The sequence below is a fragment of the Strigops habroptila genome, chromosome 6 (assembly GCF_004027225.2).
Source record: "Strigops habroptila isolate Jane chromosome 6, bStrHab1.2.pri, whole genome shotgun sequence".
Lineage (NCBI taxonomy): Eukaryota > Metazoa > Chordata > Aves > Psittaciformes > Psittacidae > Strigops > Strigops habroptila.
Window position 1 is genome coordinate 64,266,789 of NC_044282.2, and position 18,612 is coordinate 64,285,400.

Genomic DNA, 18,612 nt, shown 5'->3' on the forward strand with positions numbered 1-18,612 from the left:
TAGTGCGACGTGTCCCTGCGTATGGCGGGGGGTTGGAACTAGGTGATCTTAAGGTCCTTTCCAGTCCTAACTATTCTCTGATTCTGTGCTGATGTGCATATGTCCAGAGTTCTCGGAAACAGCCCTTAAAGGATGGCATTATTGGAAAAAAAACTGATGATCTTCTGATCATATCCAAGTGGATCAGGTGATCTCTTTACATACCAAAATCCCATTGAGTAGTAGTTCAGGGATTATGTTGAGAATGAGAAATGCAATAAAAATGAACATTTATGTGAGCATTAATAAGATGTCCTGAACTGCACCATACACTTTTCATGCATTCTTATTTTAATACACAAAATTAATCTATTATTCTCAAGTTTAAAATCACACAGGTGTGTGGCTTCATGTGGGACACTGAAGAATCAGAAAAAACATTTTTTTTATTTTTATTTTTTTTGGTTCCTCTTAGATCAGGAGCAGCTGTACACACAGGAGATTCTTGTGGTGTTTGGAAAACCCACATATATTATTAAAGCTCCTTTAAGTAAATAAGTTTTTGGAGTACACTGGGCACTATGAGCTTTGGCTCTGATGGAGCAGAGACTGTTTGGACCCCTTAGCCTTTAGCTTTGTCTGTGTTGGAAAGCAACTTGTGATAGTTGAGTTGCATGGGCACTGCTCATAGAAGTGATTTTTGTTAATGAGCCCTGCAGTTGGAAGTGCTTTCAGTGAATTGAAAGGGCACATTGCAGAAAAGTGCTGCTGTTTTGTTGCTGTGACGTGTCACAACTGAGTGTCAGTTGGGATACTATATAGTAGGTATTTACTAAAGCTGGCCTTTTTGTGCTGGCTTAATTGTTTGCAGTCAAATTCATTAAACAACAAAATGCTATGCAGTGCTTCCTTGTTCTATAAAAATTGTTTCAAGGCTTTATTATATCTGAATAATAAAACAGCTTTTACAAGCAGGCTGAGGCTCCACTGTTATATGAGGTTGCCATAGATGTGAACTGAGAGAGAGGAATGGTTTGGTTTTGGTGTTTTGTTTTTGTTTGGGGTTTGTTGGGTTTTTTTTCAGAATAGCAGCAGCACAAAGTTCTGTATTCAAAGCCAGTAGTGAGCCCAAGATAATCGAGTCCTGTCATTTTCTGATAAGTACAAGTTTTGAAAGAAACAGATCTTTTTTAGCATTCTCATTTTAAATAGATGGCTGTATCTGTATGTCTTTTCCATTATCTTTACAACACTACAGGAGATTAAAATAATGTTTGTTGGGGAATTATACTTTGCAGCAAGAAACTGAAAGCCACTTTTAAATTACTGTTTTAAAGACAAAGATACAAAAGCCCCTTTCTGTCGTGGTTACGCTAATAAAAAGACTGTGCTCCCTTGCTGTAAGTGAGAAATTGTTTATTAAAGTGTTTTCTAATAGTGTAGAAACAGAAAAGCAAACTTGATTTTTCCCTGCTTGTAGAATAGGGTACAAACAAGGTCAGATTTTCATGTAAATTAGAGCTAAAGTTGTCAGAGAGATAAAGCTAGCTTGAGAGAGTGTTAAGGGGCAACAGCAGGGCTTGCATATTGGGTTTGTTTCTGGCTTTCGTACAGAAAGGAAAGGAACTTAGAATAGGTGTTACTTAGAATAGGTGACTTGGGCTACCTGTTTCTTTCTTTCCCTGCCAACCTGAAGGCACATTTCCTGTTTGTTCATATATTACATATAAGAAGAATTTCTGTGAATAGAACTGGAGGTAGTGTTTACTACCTCGTTTACATTTAACACAATGTAATAATAGTGGTAATTAAAATTTACGGCTGTAATTGATACATGCTGTTCTTATTTTAACTGGAAGGCTTAATTTTGTGTGTCATCCATCCTCAGATAAATTTTTCTTCTATTTTTCTCCAAAGTCAACATGGTTAACGTAGTGAAAAAAGTAGCTTACATGACATCCTGTGTTATGGTGGTACTAGTAGTGCAATCAAAATTAGAAAGTGAGACCTAGTAGTCAGTAAGGCCTGAAAGTGGCCCTTTTGAATGTTTCATGAAGGGGAGCATACTCTGGAAATTATCTTATGAGCTTACTAGGAAGGAAAACAAACACATCAAACAAGTGCTTAATCCCCTTTGTACTGACTAGTCTAACATGTGAATTCACTAGTTCATCACTTAATTCATCAGGTTTCTAAGACAAAAGTTCTCTAATTCATAACTTGTAACTTTCAACTTGTAACTTGTGCAGCTGTGCGTGAAATAGTTGCCAAACTAACAGCAAGAGTTCTCATCCTTGCTCCTTTGTCACAGTACTTCCCTGTATCACAGGGGAAGCATGAAAACCTCAGCAGTCCACTGCCGTTGGATCCATTTCAAAATCTTTTTGGGTAACCTGACATATTTATGCCATCCAGCTTGGAAGTTTGGTCTGTACAACTGCCATGAGCTAGGGGATTCTGAATTTGCCTGCCTGGCAATCAGTGTGCAGGGACGATCACCGCAGGGGATGGTAAGATGCAGGTGGCAGTGGCTGAATAATGACCTTTAGCCCTTCTTGGACGTGATGTTTGCCTGTGTTGCTCTCCCTTTGACCTCATGGAGCTGCTCCCAGCATACATCAGGCCTTAGCATGAGCTGCGTGTTAGCTAAAATCTGAGCAAGAGCATTAACTTGCCTTAGAAGCAGTAGCTCTATGTTGGCGTGTGGAAAGCAGAGATAAAATAAAAAAACCATAGGTTTGTTGGGTCAAAATGATACAAAGAACCTCTCTTAAGTATTCTGAAGTATTCCTTAAGTATTGCCACAGAAGCGCATGCAGTTATAGGGAATATGAGCACAGAAGAGGGCTACAAACTGTATCACCCTATAGTCATTTGTTCTGCATCCACTAAACAAAAATAAACTGTCTAGCTGCAGCAGGAGGTTGTTCGTAGGGAGTATAAGACCATAGTTTCGATTTTCCATGAAGTAGTAAAAACCCCACGAGTACATATTTGTTTTAAGACCACAGAATTAATCTTGGTAGACTTGTTACTTGTAACAAAAAGAATATTCCTTAATATGTAGTCTAAACCCTTCGTTTCTTCTTGTAAGTCATTGGAAATTGTTTTCTAGATGTTGTTTTTGCAAAGGGTGCAATAAAAAAGGCTTGTGAAAAGGAAATGATGCATGAAATTACAGTGTCTGAGATCCATTGTTTGACATCTTTGACTGAAAAATTATATGGTAGACAGGATACTGTCTGAGTAATAATTTACTTCAAGTGAGATATTGGCTCAAAAGTACTTTTGGGGTATTGGAGCTCTAGATTTTGCTTTTAAAACTACAGGAAAGTTTTCTGTTCCCTAGATGATACTGGCAGTGTCTTTAGACTGACAGTGAAAATTTCAGACAGTTTCTAAGATAGCATCTGAAGCAACCTGTCAGAGGAAAGAATGAGAGGTCAGAGCTGTGTACGAGAATTCATTTCTGATATTCTTGGAGTTCTCAAGAGTTTTGGCCTGCCCTTAAAGTAGCGTTTAGGGATACCACCTTACTCTGGTTCTGTTGATGAAATAATTCAGTCTTTTATCCCTTTTACCTGTCAGGCTGTATGGATGAAATAATTGGCATTTGGAACATTCAGAAGCTTTTAAGTGGGTTATAATTTGGCATGATAATGGATCATCCTTTGAAAAGGAAACAAAGCCATTTCAGATGTAGTATGGCTTTGATCATGCATTATTGTGGGGTTAATCCGAAGGATCTGTACTCAGATGTGAGCTGTAGTATGAAGCCACATTAGACAATATGCTGTGTCAGTAGGGCATATGAGCTATCTTATTTTTCCTCATGAGTTATAAAAGAGAGTTTCACGCATGTGACAGGAAAACTATCAGCACTAACTACAGTTTAGTCAATAGTTTCTCTGCAGATTTGGCTCATTTATTTGGATGAGAAATGCACTTGGGGTTTATCCCAGAGCTGTGATGACTCAATTTCTATGAAAAACACTTCAAGTGCCTGGTCAAAAACTTTCATCTGTTTGCTGAGTGAGGGGTAGAGGAGTTCAGATTATTTTCTGTATTGCAGTTTCTCTATTGCCTTGAGTACTTGGGGGGTGGATGTACTGCGAGCAGGATGGCTGGTTCTAATCTTTCTGCTTCTGAGGTTATAGCTACTGAATCAAATTCCTCAAGAGAGAATCATTCTACTGATGACCAAGATGGAGAGACCACTGACTGTTAGGTTATGTGGTAAAAGACATCTCTGCCCGCACACAAAGGAGTGCAGAGGCAATAGCAGGTAGAGGAACCCAGGTAACACGCTGCCAGCACTCCTCCCAAGACCATCACAGGAGAGCCATAAATGCATTGGTGGCTCATCTGCACAGACCAGAGGAGCACAAAGGCAGGCAGGGAACCAAAATTACAGATTCAGAGAAATAGACACTCTCTTTTGCTCCTGTACTGGAGCAGCCTCAGCCCTATGGTCCAGGGATGACATCTATTAAGATGAGGCTTTCCAGATCACCCTACAGACTATGGGGGGGTTACTGCTGAGGGGTAGGGGACACATTATGGAATGCAGGGGAAGAGAATTTCAGTATTACACAAGACTTGTGGGATGTCTGGGACAGGAACCAAAGGGAGAACAAGGGAGGGATCTAGGTGAATTTGCATTACAACCACTGGATAATGGATGCAGGGAGACAGTCAATTTGAGGTACACTATGATTAAGCTTGAGCATACATCTGTTTTCAAATTTAAAAAATTGTTGTTAAATCCAGCTTGAGTGGCAATCTAGTAAATAGGGGTAATTGTGTCTTAGTTTCAGTCACTTTTCAAGGGCCATGCTGTTTTAAAAGTGTCACACTGTTTCATTGTATATTAATTAATTCCAGTGCAGTTTAATGATGGGCTTTCAGCTGCATGCTTTATTTTCAAGATGGAAGGGAAGCGGTGCTGAGCGCACTCCAGGGGAGCACTGCTTGCTTTGATGTGAGGAGGCATGGGGCTGTGGCAGGGAGAATCTAAGGACAATGTTGTTCAGTAGTCATAGCTGCCTGTGTACATTATCAAGCTTGAAAGGCCTTCACAGTGTTTCGGGAGAGATGCGGTAGCACTGATTGTGATGGGTGACTGAACACCTTTTCCTTCAGAGCTGCTCAGAAACAGCTGACAAGTGCAGTTTTAGGAAGCCTTCTGGAGAAATCATTGCATGTGTCTTTATTGCCACCTTCTGGAAGGGGAGAAAAGCAATTCTTGAGTAGATTTCTACAAACATCACGTCCTTTAATTTTGACAATATGCATGCCAACTTCTGGGTTTTTACAAGTACTTATTCAGATTGGCAGTGGAAGACAAAAAAGTATGTGCAAAGCAGAAATAGTACGCTCTTGATGCTCCTGGGGAGATCGCTCCACTCTCTTCTTTCTTTCATAATCATTTTGCATTTTCTGTAAATAGCTTATTTCCACAGGTACTTTCATCTTAGGGGGCTTTTTTTTAGCTTGCGCTTGTAAGCAATAAGATTGCAGAAATAAAAATAGGTCGGAATAAGCCATTAGCAAAGATGATACTTCTTCAAAGTGCTCTCTAGACTATATGTGCACCTCGCGTTTAACAGCATCTTTATTTTAATGAAAGCAAGGCGGATTTTTTCAGAAGCACTCATTCCTAATCTGTAGCTTGTGATGTCAGTGGAATTTTTTGGGGTGGAAGGGGGGTGTTTGGCGGGGGGGGGAGTGGTGTATGAATTTCAGGAAGCATGTTTAAGCCATGACCAAGTATTGTATAATAACCTGCTTTCAGATATAACACTACAACTAGTCTAGCTTACTGAAGAATTACATGTAGGGAAAAGGAAGGGGCACTGCTTAATTCGTATATCAATAATGCATGTTTAATTTAGCTGTCATGGTAAATTATGGAAATCATATTGAGGCTTCAAGAAAGTAGGCCCTGGTGCATTTGAGAGAAAGGGGAGAAATGAACCATGAAGTAAGTTGTATCTTGTGACTGGTAATTCTGAGACACAGTCAAGCAATATCCAGTAAGTTACTTTATATGTGTATGTATTTTTTGTATACTATATATATTATATTACATTATGTAGTATATGTATTATATATAGTTCATTATATACGGTATATAAACTACATATGAAAATATATGTCTATATTTAAGTAAAAATGTATTTTAATATGTAAACAAAACCAAGGACACTAGCACAGGAGCCAGCTGGGCAGGATCTTGGGTGATACGTTAGGTCATTCAAGGTGGGAGACTGTAATGCAGTGACTTGCGTCAAGTCACATAGGGGGAGTCTGTAGCAGAGGCAGAAGCAAATTTAGGTTTCCAGAATACTGACCATAAGGCCACCTTGTCTCCCCAGTTGTGCCACCCCCTCCAAACTAAATAGCTTTCTTGCATCTCTGCTTGAATTCCTTGCAGAGTTTCTGAAAACATTTCTAGTTCCAGGAATGGAATACTGTTTTCTTCTTCCCCTTTCTTAAATAAAGTCTTTTTAGCAGTTGTCATCTCAGTAATGAGACTGCCTTCTGCAGTCTGCAAGTAGATTTCAGTGCTAAGTTATAACTTGTGTAAAGCAACAACATGCCTTGAAGAATTCCTCTGAGTGCTTCTAAAATATGTTAAAATGTGAGGGGGGCAGTGAGGTATTAATGTCACTTCCAATTTTTTTCCATGTTTTTTCATCACAATTGAAATCACATGTGAAGCTCACAGCAGCAGAGCATTATCTGTTGTGCAGCTAACTACAAAAGGGGATATTTTAATGAAACTTTACTGAGCTAACTTCTGTGTCTGAGTATAGACTTCTAGCAGCCTTTACATATTTAATGCCTTGAAGCCAGTGTCCCACTTGCAGATGATGCCCATTGACAAAGTTTATATTGTATGGTTTCATCACAGACCTCTAATTACTTTTTGGTAAACTGAATCTCTTTAAAAACAAACAAACAGAAACAGTTGGACTGTGCCATCACAAGATGCTTTGTGGTTTGTTTTTTTCCCTCAGGTGAAAAATGTGTTTTCTATGAATGCAAAGGAAGGCAGAAAAAAGTCAATACGTGCCTTGGTGGCTATTGGAAATGGTAAAGGAGCTGCAGGTATGTGCATTTACTGTACGTAAAAGATGCCAAGTTAATCATTGTTTGTAATAGGACTTTGAGAGGCAAGGTTGATTTAAAGGGACTTTTAATATATAAAAAAAAAAAACCAACAAACTCAACCTTTTTTCCACTTGGCAATATTGAAATATCTGTAAGAATTTTGAGTTTCATCTATAAAAGATTTATAATCAAACTATGTATGTATTCATTTGGACACTTTGTTTTGTATCAAAGGACCAAAGAAGCTAGATCTGCTGAAGTGAAATGATTTTCATTCAATCTACCTTGACATTGTTGGACTACAGAGTTAGTGAAAATGGTTGTCACATCCTCTTATTCATTCCATACAGTCAGTTGATGCCCTGCTCTGAGCTGACTGCAAATACTCTGAGACTGCTGTGAAATCTCTTTATCACTACCACAGCTGACCTGGAAAATAGGAGTAGGTCTGAGAGTTGAGAGAGATTAGGTAGCAGTTTGTAAACTGGCAGTCAAAGCAGACTCTGTTCTTTGTTCTACAGACATGCATTTTTTTTGCAGATGCACTATTCTGTACAACCTGGTTTTGATACTCCCTGTTTCACTAATAGAAACCCAGTCTGCATTGCTTTTAGGGTCTTGGAGCTCTTACCTGCATCAGATTCCTTTTGGTTTTCTTCATTCCCTTCTTTCTTTTTAAGCAGAAGGCTGGACTCTTTTTGGCCGAAACGGTCACCATTATTCATAGAATCATAGAATCATAGAATCGTAAGGGTTGGAAAGGACCTTAAGATCATCTAGTTCCAACCCCCCTGCCATGGGCAGGGACACCTTGCCCTAAACCACGTGGCTCAAGGCTCTGTCCAACCTGGCCTTGAACACCGCCAGGGATGGAGCATCCACAACCTCCCTGGGCAACCCATTCCAGTGCTTCACCACCCTCACTGTAAAGAACTTCTTCCTTATATCTAATCTAAACTTCCTCTGTTTAAGTTTGAACCCATTACCCCTTGTCCTACCACTACAGTCCCTAAGGAAGAGTCCCTCCCCAGCATCCTTGTAGACCCCCTTCAGATACTGGAAGGCTGCTATGAGGTCACCACGCAGCCTTCTCTTCTCCAGGCTGAACAGCCCCAACTTTCTCAGCCTGTCTTCAATTGTTTGGTACAAGTTTGGACAAATACACAAAATAAATAATATTTGTTTCATTTGACAACAAGCAATTGGCATCCAATTATTAGGTATTCATAACTGCTAAACTGGTACTTTCTATGGTTTCTGTGGTTTTCTCTGGACCATTTTCGGAGTATGACCTGTGCAGTGGAGTGGAAATAACAGATTCTAAATGTGGTTGTGAAGTTCTCTGTTTTTCCCCCTTTGCTTTATGAAGGTCCTGCCTCATCTATTTCTCAGTAATAAAGTGACTCTTTTCTTTCTTGCAGGTTTTGCAATGGGGAAAGCAGGTGACAGGATGAATGCTTTACGGAAAGTATGTTGCTTGGATGACTTGTTGCTTGATGACAAGCACATGTAATTCATACCTACACTTTTTTTTATGGTCAATATCTTTTGTAATGTATGCAAAGAAGCAAGTCCATATACATGATTTATCTGCCTTGGTACAAGTAATCATAGAATCATTAGGTTGGAAAAGACCTTTAAGGTTGTAGAGTCCAACCATAAACCTAACACTGCCAAGTCCACCACTAAACCAGGTCCCTAAGCACTATGCCTTTAAATACCTCCAGGGTTGGTAACCACTGCCCTGGACAGCCTGTTCCAATGCTTGCTAACCTTTTCAGTGAAGAAATTTTTCCTAATATCCAATCTAAATCTACCCTGGCACAACTTGAGGCTGTTTCTTCTCATCGTATCACTTGCTACTTGGGAAAAGAGACCAACACCCACCTTGTTACAACCTCAGTAGTTATAGAGGGTGATAAGTTCTCCCCTTGGTCTCTTCTCCAGACTAAACAAACGCAGTTCCCTTAGTTTTTCCTTATAAGACTTCTGCTCCAGACCCTTCACCAGCGTCATGCTCTTCTTTGGGCACACATAATGAGGTTGCTTTGCAATGAGATTTTTTTAATGCACTCTTTATTTTATTTCTGCTCCCTTTTCTATGGCATATACCTATACCCCACGGTCACTTGTTTCCAATGCTATATGGCATACAATCTGCTTACACAGTTAGTGTGTAGAAAATTTTGTCTTACACATGCATAATGACCATAATTAAAGGCTCCTTTAGACTTCAAAATGTTACTTGTCCATCTACATTAATCTGGTTTGTGTTATAATGCTCAACTAAGCTATCAATGTAACAATGCTAAAATACACAAAGTTTGATAAAGTTGTTACTGTATTGAGAATTTTCAAAAAATATTAAATCTAGTTGGAGGAAGCAGTTCTTTACAGAGAACATTTTCATTTCCATAAAGTAAATGTATTAGATGTAGCCATCCTGTCTCCAAAGGTTTCTTTCTTGCTTTTTTTTTTTCATTGTCTAGTTAAGTGAACAGTACATTTCCAATACTTTGCAGAAAAAAATCAAGAAAAAAAATGTTTTCTACTTTTATTCCCTAGGCAAAGAATAAAGCAATACGCTGCTTACATTTTATAGAGCGGTATCAGAACCACACTAGTAAGTATTATGATTTTCTTAGACTCTAGATCAGTACTGAATGTACCAACAAGAACTGACTGCAACTTGTTACAAAGCATAAAAAGACGTTAACTAAAACCTGTCTGATCTCATGCATTGTATTAGTATTATTCATGCATTATTTTGCTTCTTTAGCATGCTGTGTGAAATCTCAGCTCCAGACTCTTTTAGCTAGATGGTGGTCGTGTCAGAGTACATAGTCTGTCAATCCCTGTATAAAATAAATTGCCATTAACGGAAATGAATATGTGGTTTATCACTTCTCTATGGTGAACTCCTCTGTGCTTTTCGCCTTTGTATGTCAGAGATGATTCCCTGTTGGGTCAATCCATGTATTGCTGACAGAGCTCAGCAGCCAGGGAGAATGTAGGCTGGAGAAATATGATGTTTCATGGTTGCTTTTTGTTAATTCAGTTTAATACCAAACATGTCCTCTCTGATGTCAGACATGGTACCAGTATACCAAATATTCAGGTATCTTTCAGAAAAAAATTGAAAGATAGTACCTTAGAGAGTAAATGAATAACCAAGTCATTGTGGAGGTAAATATTCAGTATAATAAAACCAGCTTACAAATACAAAACTGCAGTTACCTTCACATATCTATTCCTTGAGCATTATTATTTCACACTGTTTAGGATCTGATTAAAAACTGGTGGCATTTCCACCATGTTTTACGTTCTATTTAACATAGAGGTCCTCTATGAGCCATCTTGACTGCAGTGCTCGAATCCACTGTGCAGAGACTGAACCACAGAATCAGATGTATATAACAGCCACCCACCAGAGGATATGAGGTTGGGGTTCATTTTGAAGCAGAGAGAAGCAGGAAAATTGTAATGGTAAATACTCTGTATGGAAAATCCAAGAATGCTGAAGCCTCTGGGGAAATCTTATGTTAAAAGCTGAATTATTATTAGAAGAATCTGAGTATGTGGAAGAAGGCTAAATTGAATCACGTGACCTCACTTCAGAGCTAGGTAAGGATCATTGGAGATAAACACACACTTCACATTTTTCAAGTGGAGCTTGGTTTTGTATACAATAGTAACATAGTATTCACAGATGTGGAAACTTTCCTAATCTATTCCAGAAATTTACCTCCATTAGTCCTTACTATTAAAGAACTCAGAAGAGAGTAAAACCAGCTTCCCATTCACAGTTCTGAAAAAGAAAGGTACTCCTTAAATGCGCTGAGCTAAAGCTTTTCTAGAAAGAAGAATTTAGCTGTAATGCCTATTGGTTTTTTTTTCCTCCCCTCCAGTTTACCATGACATTACAGTGAAATTTAAAAGAACAACCATCCGCATGAAGAAGCAAAACAAAGGTAATTAAAGCTGCCTAGAAATGTTGAAGTTTTATCAATTACTGACTGGTATTTATTTGATAAAGTTAATTTGTGCAGTGCCTGTTCACTTCAGAAATGGATCATTTGGTGCTAGTTTATGTTTTAAATGCTAAAGATGATCAGTTGGTTTTCGTTAGAAATACCTACTGTTGGTGACATGGTTTTGTTATTGTAAATCGGGGTTTGTGCCTCTTACACTGGTGGGAGCTCCATTTGTGGTTTTCTTTCATGCTTCCTAAGTGTAGATCCTCCTGACCATCTTTTTATACATCATATGCCTGGAAATGGTTTCTAAGAATTAGTTGTTGCATCAGCTTCCCAGGGATCTAGGTGAGGCTGATTAGCCTGTAATTTCCTGGGTCCTCCAGTACCTCAGCCTTTTCTGTGTCCTCTGTCACCAGGTCCTCTGCCCTCTTCAGCCCTTGGCCTGACAGCAGACTGCTGGAAATGGGGGATGCATACTTAGATGATGATTTTGCCTGGTTCTTTTTTCCCTCGTTTATTTGTCAGAGTATCATGCTGACCCGTGTCAGAATACATGTCCAGTTCTATCACATCAGCACTTTTAGCCTTGGTATCTTGCTGCTGCCAGTTTTGGCCAGTTCTTTGCCTTGTCTGAGTATCTTGCCAGTCTTTTCAGTTATACAACACGTTCACATATACAACACATTCACATATAACCAAGTATCCTCCAAGAATCAGGAAACACTTTTTCATTTAATGAGTATTTTCTCTGTTTTATAACTGATGGAACTAGATTGTACATTTCCTGAAACAGGTTTGATGCTGTCAAGAAAAAATTGTGCTTATGTCCAATGTGCTGTGGACAGCAGGCATCATTGGCCTTATTAAGAAGTGTAATGGTAGATTAGTGTGCAAAGTTTTGTAGCGAAATTGCATGTGTGTGAGGGAGGCCTCATTATGTGGTCATGACCTGAAAACAAGCTGTAACATTATATATCTATGCAAAATAGAGTTTTTAAGGGATGATATAGATAGAGCTCTTGCTGATTTTACCTTAATCTCTGACAGGCTTTTGTGCTGTACTCTAAGGGGAGGATGATAGCAGCAGCAGGAGCTGGCTGTAATTTTAGAACAATTAAATAACTTGTGAGCGTACTACAGAACAAGCTTTAACATGAGGCAGGCCCTGGACTTCATGTCTGCCACCATTCCAGATCACTCGTGTTTTTATAGCACATGCCAGCTGGACAGAGCCTACCAGGAGTATTGCTCATCTGTGCTGTAGAATATGCTACCTTTTGGAGTGTGGACAGCTCTTAATCTTCATCTCTGATTTGACTTCAGAATTACAGTAGTCATGAGACTACTCTGCTAACCACATCGATACACTCCTAAGTACTGTAAATTAGTTCCTAATGTGAATTAATAAGGGGAAACGCAGAGCAGTTTGTCAAATACACTTATGTGGCTGTGAAGCCCAGCACTGATACCCTGTAGCTGTAATTAATAGGTATAAGCAATTAAAGTTATTCATAGTTTTCACATTAGGCATATGTAGACTTAAAGTATACCCTCTGTTTGCTGCTGGCATTACAGCTGTATGGTTATGTATACTGAAGCCTCTCACTTTGCATAATTACAGCTAGCAGTTTATTTCCAGTTCCTGTACAGACTCAGGCAGCTATCTCAGCAAATGATCACAACAAAGCCTAATTTTTCAGTAGAAAAGGTAAAGTCACTGTTAAAATTAAAAGTTCCATTCTTGAATTTATTCCTAGTCCCTGCAAAGTGGAGAAAAACCCCATCATATAGTCAGGATTACATACTAGACAAGTGAAAATCCAAGTTAAAAAAGTAATGTGAAGTGAGCATGTGAATGTGAGCTCCTAGTCCCTTAGTGTGGATTTAAAGTGGGTGGTTTACTTCCAAAGTCTTGTTAGTGGCTACCCAGAAAATCTAATGTAGATTTCCTTAACAGTTTGTGTTAGATTATGGGAGGGATAAATTTTAAATACTACTTTTGGTTACCTTTATATCTTTTCCAGTGTAAGAAAATGTTTTACATTTAAATGACCCTTTTCTCTTACATAGGTCTCACTGAATTAAACCGCAGTAAGGCAGCATGCCTGCCACAGACAAGTTTAAAATGTCTGACCCCAGCTTTTTTTCCACAGCTGGAGTTTGCAGTTGGAATCCTTTGCTTTTGTGTTCAGAATAAATTTTGTTCAGTGACTGATGGACTGGTTTGCTGGCTTCTGTTTTATGTATTAACAGTCTGCAGAAGCCTGACTGAGATCAGATGGGAGAAAAGCACAATAAAAATGCCAGAAATGAAATGCTTTAAAAGGCACTGAAAATGAATCTTTGACAAACAGCCTTTCAGAGGTCATTCACGTGTAATTGTGTCTAAAACTTGACTTTGTCTTGTAGCATAGAAAACAGTATTTTCTCAAATCACAGAATCACAGAATGGTTTGGGTTGGAAGGGACCATCCAGTTCCAACCCCCCTCCCATAGGCAGGGACACCTTCCACCACACCAGGTTGCTCATTTAGCCAAAACGATTCTGCATGCATCATGTGTAAACCGTCCTGACCCCAGCGCTATTAATGCTCCAGCCACTGTGTTTTTCCCTTCACCATTATAGTAACTAAAAGGGAAGGTTGTTGTTCTGTACACTGGAGAAAGAAATTTTCCTTTCAGAATTGCTTCAGGTGGGACTTTGTCTCTAGTGGCCAGGTCAGACATAAGGCAAAAATTAAATTGCACATGTGAGGGATAGGCAGTACAAATGGCAGAACAAATGGCTTTGGATGGTCATAGTTTCTTTTCTAATTATAGATTAAAAGAAAAGGAGACATATTGGCACAATAAAACATGCAGCACTGGAATAGACTTCTTTTCCTTATTTACTCAGCAGCAAGACTGTCCCCCAGAGTGGACTAATCAATAACCTGCTTTTCAGCTTTTAAGTAAGATACATTAGAACTATCACAAACCAATTTTTAAAGACTAATAGAACTAGGCCCCGTGAAACAAAACTCTCTGGGGAGCAAGAGAGCAAAATTAGACTCCTCAAAATATAACTCCTTCATTAAAATCTGACAAGTCTAAGAAAACATTTGCTAATATATTACAGTTATGCACTGGAGCTAATATAACACTCTATGATGGAGATGGATGTAGATGATACACAAACCTCTGTTGTGTTTGTGGATTTTGAAATATGTTTGTCTTGCCTCCCCACTCACCTATAAATTTCAAGTTGTTACAGTTACAGGCTTGTAATTTAGCTTTTTTTTTTTTATGATCTTATTACTTTGAACAATAAGTTGAAAACAAATGAGTGTTGCAACACTCATTTGTTCTTTAAGCTTAATGAAAATAATTATTTTTCCTAGAAATGTATTTTGCTATGTTTCCAGTAATTTTAGCTCCACGGAGACCGTTACCTTCATTTCCATTCCATCCTTCACGCTGTGCCGCTAATGCAATAGCAAAGTGTAATTCATGCCAGTTGCTGGGCCAGGAGAAAGGAAGTGATGTCTCAGCACAATACCTTGATAATCAGTGCAATCTTACTCTCTTGGCAGTGCATAGTATTCTACTAGCTTTTGTAAGCTGAAGGGGAAAAGCATAACTTTTACATGGCTGGTGGCTAGAGGCTATTGTATTTTGCATAGACTGTGAAGCTGGTGAATTGCTGTTGCTGAGTCAGGCAAGTAACAGGTTCACATTTTGGAGATCAACTACCAAGTGTGAATTTGGTCTGAGTCAGTGCCATGATGCCTTCTTGAATTTGCAGGCAGCCTCATCCCACTTTCACTGCTCAAAGCTTTGCTTACCAAGAGCTGCATAAAATGTGATAGGTTTTTTATGGCTACCCAAAGGCCTGTGAGCAGCAAGAGACACCAGTGCCAGTGGGCACTCAGCCTCTTTCCCAGCAGCTCTGTGTTTAGATTGGACTTTTCTATTGGACCATTATTGCCCATGGACTTGGACTTCCCTTTTCCTTTCCTCTCTATTTTTCTTTGACTGCTCTGTGTCTGATAGAGGTCTTAAGCACAATCTCAGCCTTTAGGAAGGCACTGCAGGCCTCTCATCCAGCAGCAATCTTCCTGGGAATGAGAGACACTGACATTGCTTCTACTGCTGGGTCCTTTTGGAGGGATGCCCAAAGGACAGAAGTGCTTGAGCACACCAGCTGTTTTGAGCAGTAACTTCACAATAGGAGACCAGTTTAAATCCCTCCATCATGTATATGAACCAGGACTTTAAAGGCAGATTTACCATCATTAGGAATTACTGAAGCTGTTACTCAGCAGCTGATCACCTGAAATTGCACAGGAAGTGGTTTTGAAGCTATGTAGGTATTGCTTTTTAGAAGAGACAGTCTTGGTTGTGATCCAGTTGCATTTGGATCCTCTACCCTTCTAATGGCTTCTTTTTAATACTCTTTTAAGTAAACTTGTTGCCTTGCTTCTCTACTAATATATTATTATTGTTGTTGTTGTTATCATTATCAGCAGGAAGTACTAGTGTTATTTTTCTGCTGAGTGGGAAAAGGAAATTGCCTTTTGTTTGGTCAATGTTCCCAGGGTGGGAGGGTATGTTTTTGGAAGATTCATCTAAAGCTGCCAGTGGTACTTCTAAGGAGTACTACCCAAACTTGCCATATTAAACAATTCTTCAGGTTGCATTATTTATGGTTTTGCTTTGGGTTAGGTGGTGACATTTTCATTTGGTTTTGCATTATGTTAAGTAAGGTATATTTAGGACAAAAGCCCCCATGATCTTTATGTTAACATGGCAGCAAAGCCTGGGAAGAATGGCCTTATCAGAATGGTTTTTCCATTTTTAAGATATAATGTGTTCTAATGTGCTAGGAAACAAAAATAACTAAGAAGAGGTCTTAGTTCTCTCTTCTTCCTTAGCTAAGTTGCATGCTTATAAATAATCATATAATGCTAATTTATATTTTCCCCCGCAGGGTATGGTCTTCACTGCCACCGAGCTATCATCACCATCTGCAAACTAATTGGTATTAAAGACATGTACGCCAAGGTTTCTGGATCCAAAAACTTGATTAACGTTACCAGAGCTCTGTTTAAAGGCTTGACAGAACAGGTAGAGTGCACGCTGAGTGGTTCTATACATCAGGTCAGGGGACAGAACGGGATTAATGTTGTAATAGTTTGTGGTCACACAGTTTATATTGAGGTTTAAAAGTAAGTAATTTTCCGAAGAGCAAACAAAATCAGCATGTAATTCCTCAGCAGTTGTCCGAAGTTGTCCACTCAGAAACAGCTGTATGTAATGCTACCTTTTCCACAACCAAGTGTCTCCAGGGGACATCTGAATTTCTGGGCTTTCATTTGTAGTGTTTTTGGTGACATTTGAAAAATCATGGGCAGAGGAAGTTGTGGCCCAGCTTTGCTTGCAGCTGCTTGTTTGTCTGCAATGTAGGTTTTCATTGCCTAAGAACGGAACATCACAGCTGCTTCTATTGCTAGTATAATTAAGATCCCTGAAATAAGTCAGGGAGGTGGTATCATTTCCTCTAACTCAAAGTGCTCACAATGGAGATGCCTCTCTCTGAGCCAGCTGCCTGTAGTTGATGGAAAGATCCAATATGCAGCATTTCATCATTCCTTTGAATACCAGCCTTAGGATGAGTCAGTCCTTTGGAAATTCCTGGTTATCTCATTTGGATGTAGAGCCTTGGTAGCTGCCAGGATTTGGCTGCTTACACTCCCGATATAGCTCTTCAAAGCTATAATTGTCAAATCTGTCGCCTTGTCCAGTTTAGCCTCAGTAAGGGAGGGGGTTATGATCCTCTTTGCCTAATGAGATAGTTACAGTTTCTTACCAGTATCTGAGGTTAGTCTGACTTGAAGAAGTCTGGCATATATTTTCAGTGTGTTGTCTCTGAGAAGTCTTTCACAGATTGAATAGAAGAAGGGCCTGCTGTATAGATTATTCTCCAAGAGGGTGATCAGGCATTGGAACAGGATTCCCAGGGCAGTGGTATAATCACTGTCCCTGGAAGTGTTCAGAAAACCTGTAGATGAGGCCCTTAGAGACATTGTATAGTGGTGGCCTTGGCAATCCTGGGGTAACGTTTGGAGTTGATGATTGTAAAGGTCTTTTCCAACCTGGTTGATTCTGTGATTGCTTTGAGGTGACCACTTGATATATTTTCTTGACTTCCCTGCATAGGAAAAATTTCCTGTTCCCAGTAGACATTTATTCTGTGAACTGTTATTCTGAGTGTTAACAAAACAACTTGTATGTGAGGAAGAGGTATAGTTGAAAATAATGTTAAATTCATATCATTATATTAGCTAGTATTACCTATCAGGGCAGGAATAAGCACTTTATTGTTGTCAAAGCAAAATTTATATAGGCAAAAATAAAGACATAATAATGTTCCTGCATGTTACTGACATGCCAAGATGAATCCCTGTTAGCAGGATGTTCCTTTTCTGGCCACGTGCTTTCCAGAAGCATCCTCTAGGATGGCTTTGTCATGCTAGTATATCTGCAGTCTAGCTCTCTGAATTCCTGCTGCTTATGCAATTAGCTCATCTGCAACCCATGGGGATGAGCTTGACAAGTAATGTAATTTACACAGTGTTTAAACTGTTTATTTTAAACTGTTTATTAGTAAATTGACTCTTTCTTACCCCATACACCATGTAGAATTTGACCTGAAGTAAGCCACCATTGTGTGTCATTGCTTTGATTGTCTTTTCTCTTTCCTGCTCCCAGGAGACTCACCAGCAGTTAGCGAACCAGAAGAGTCTCTGTGTAGTAGAGTTCCGGGAGGAGCAGGGCCCTCTGCCCATCGTTGTGGCACTGCCTGAGGGGACTGTCCGGGAGGATCCCGAGCCTGAAGATGAGGTTCCAGACATAAAGCTGGAGTGGAGTGATGTGAAAGCAGCTCAGGGAATGAAGAAATCTCCGTGGGTGAATGTCAGACGGACAATATGGTAAAAGCTTCAGTCCCTCTGTCTCTTCTGCTCAGAGATGCAACAGGGAAAGCCAGCCCAGATGGACAAGTTGTCTGGGCTTACATTTCAGAGGAGGGCATCATAATCATACCATTCAAATTGCTGCTGCCATTGCTACCATTCTGTTTGCTTTCCCACAATTCTTCTGACCACTGTTCTACTAGGGACGTTCAGATGGAAACACTCAGTGAACATGACTTTGTCTTCAAGCATGCATTTACTTGATTCCTGAAGATGATGAGTAATCAACAGATCACGTGTCTTTCACAAGCTTTTGGGAAACTACTGGAAAGATAAGCTTGTGAAAGCAATAAAGAATCCTCAGAATGAGCTCAGTGTGAGTTTGTTGGTGTCTTTTTTGGAAAATGCCTATGTCTGGGAGATGTGATGGAAGCAGCAGTAGTGGGAGTTGATGTGTGCACTCTCCATCGCACTCCCTAGGCTCACTCATTATGATAGGGGAACTGTGAGACCAGAAAGTAGTAGTTGTGTGTCTTCTGGTGGGGAGGAAGAGGGACAAGGGTGGGCAACAAGGTGATGGTGGGCAA

General features: G+C 39.5%; 1 protein-coding gene across 1 annotated transcript in view; it reads left to right on the plus strand.

Annotated features, from left to right (window-relative positions):
* MRPS5 (mitochondrial ribosomal protein S5) overlaps positions 1-18,396 on the plus strand; it is a 45,811-nt gene extending 27,415 nt beyond the window's left edge. The window contains exons 6-11 of the mRNA XM_030490753.1: positions 7,002-7,092; positions 8,517-8,563; positions 9,661-9,718; positions 11,004-11,066; positions 16,042-16,178; positions 17,823-18,396. Of these exons, the coding sequence (XP_030346613.1) occupies positions 7,002-7,092; positions 8,517-8,563; positions 9,661-9,718; positions 11,004-11,066; positions 16,042-16,178; positions 17,823-18,047 (621 nt within the window). The 3' untranslated portion in view covers positions 18,048-18,396. The remainder of the gene's footprint in view (positions 1-7,001; positions 7,093-8,516; positions 8,564-9,660; positions 9,719-11,003; positions 11,067-16,041; positions 16,179-17,822) is intronic.
* The last annotated feature ends 216 nt before the right edge of the window (positions 18,397-18,612 follow it).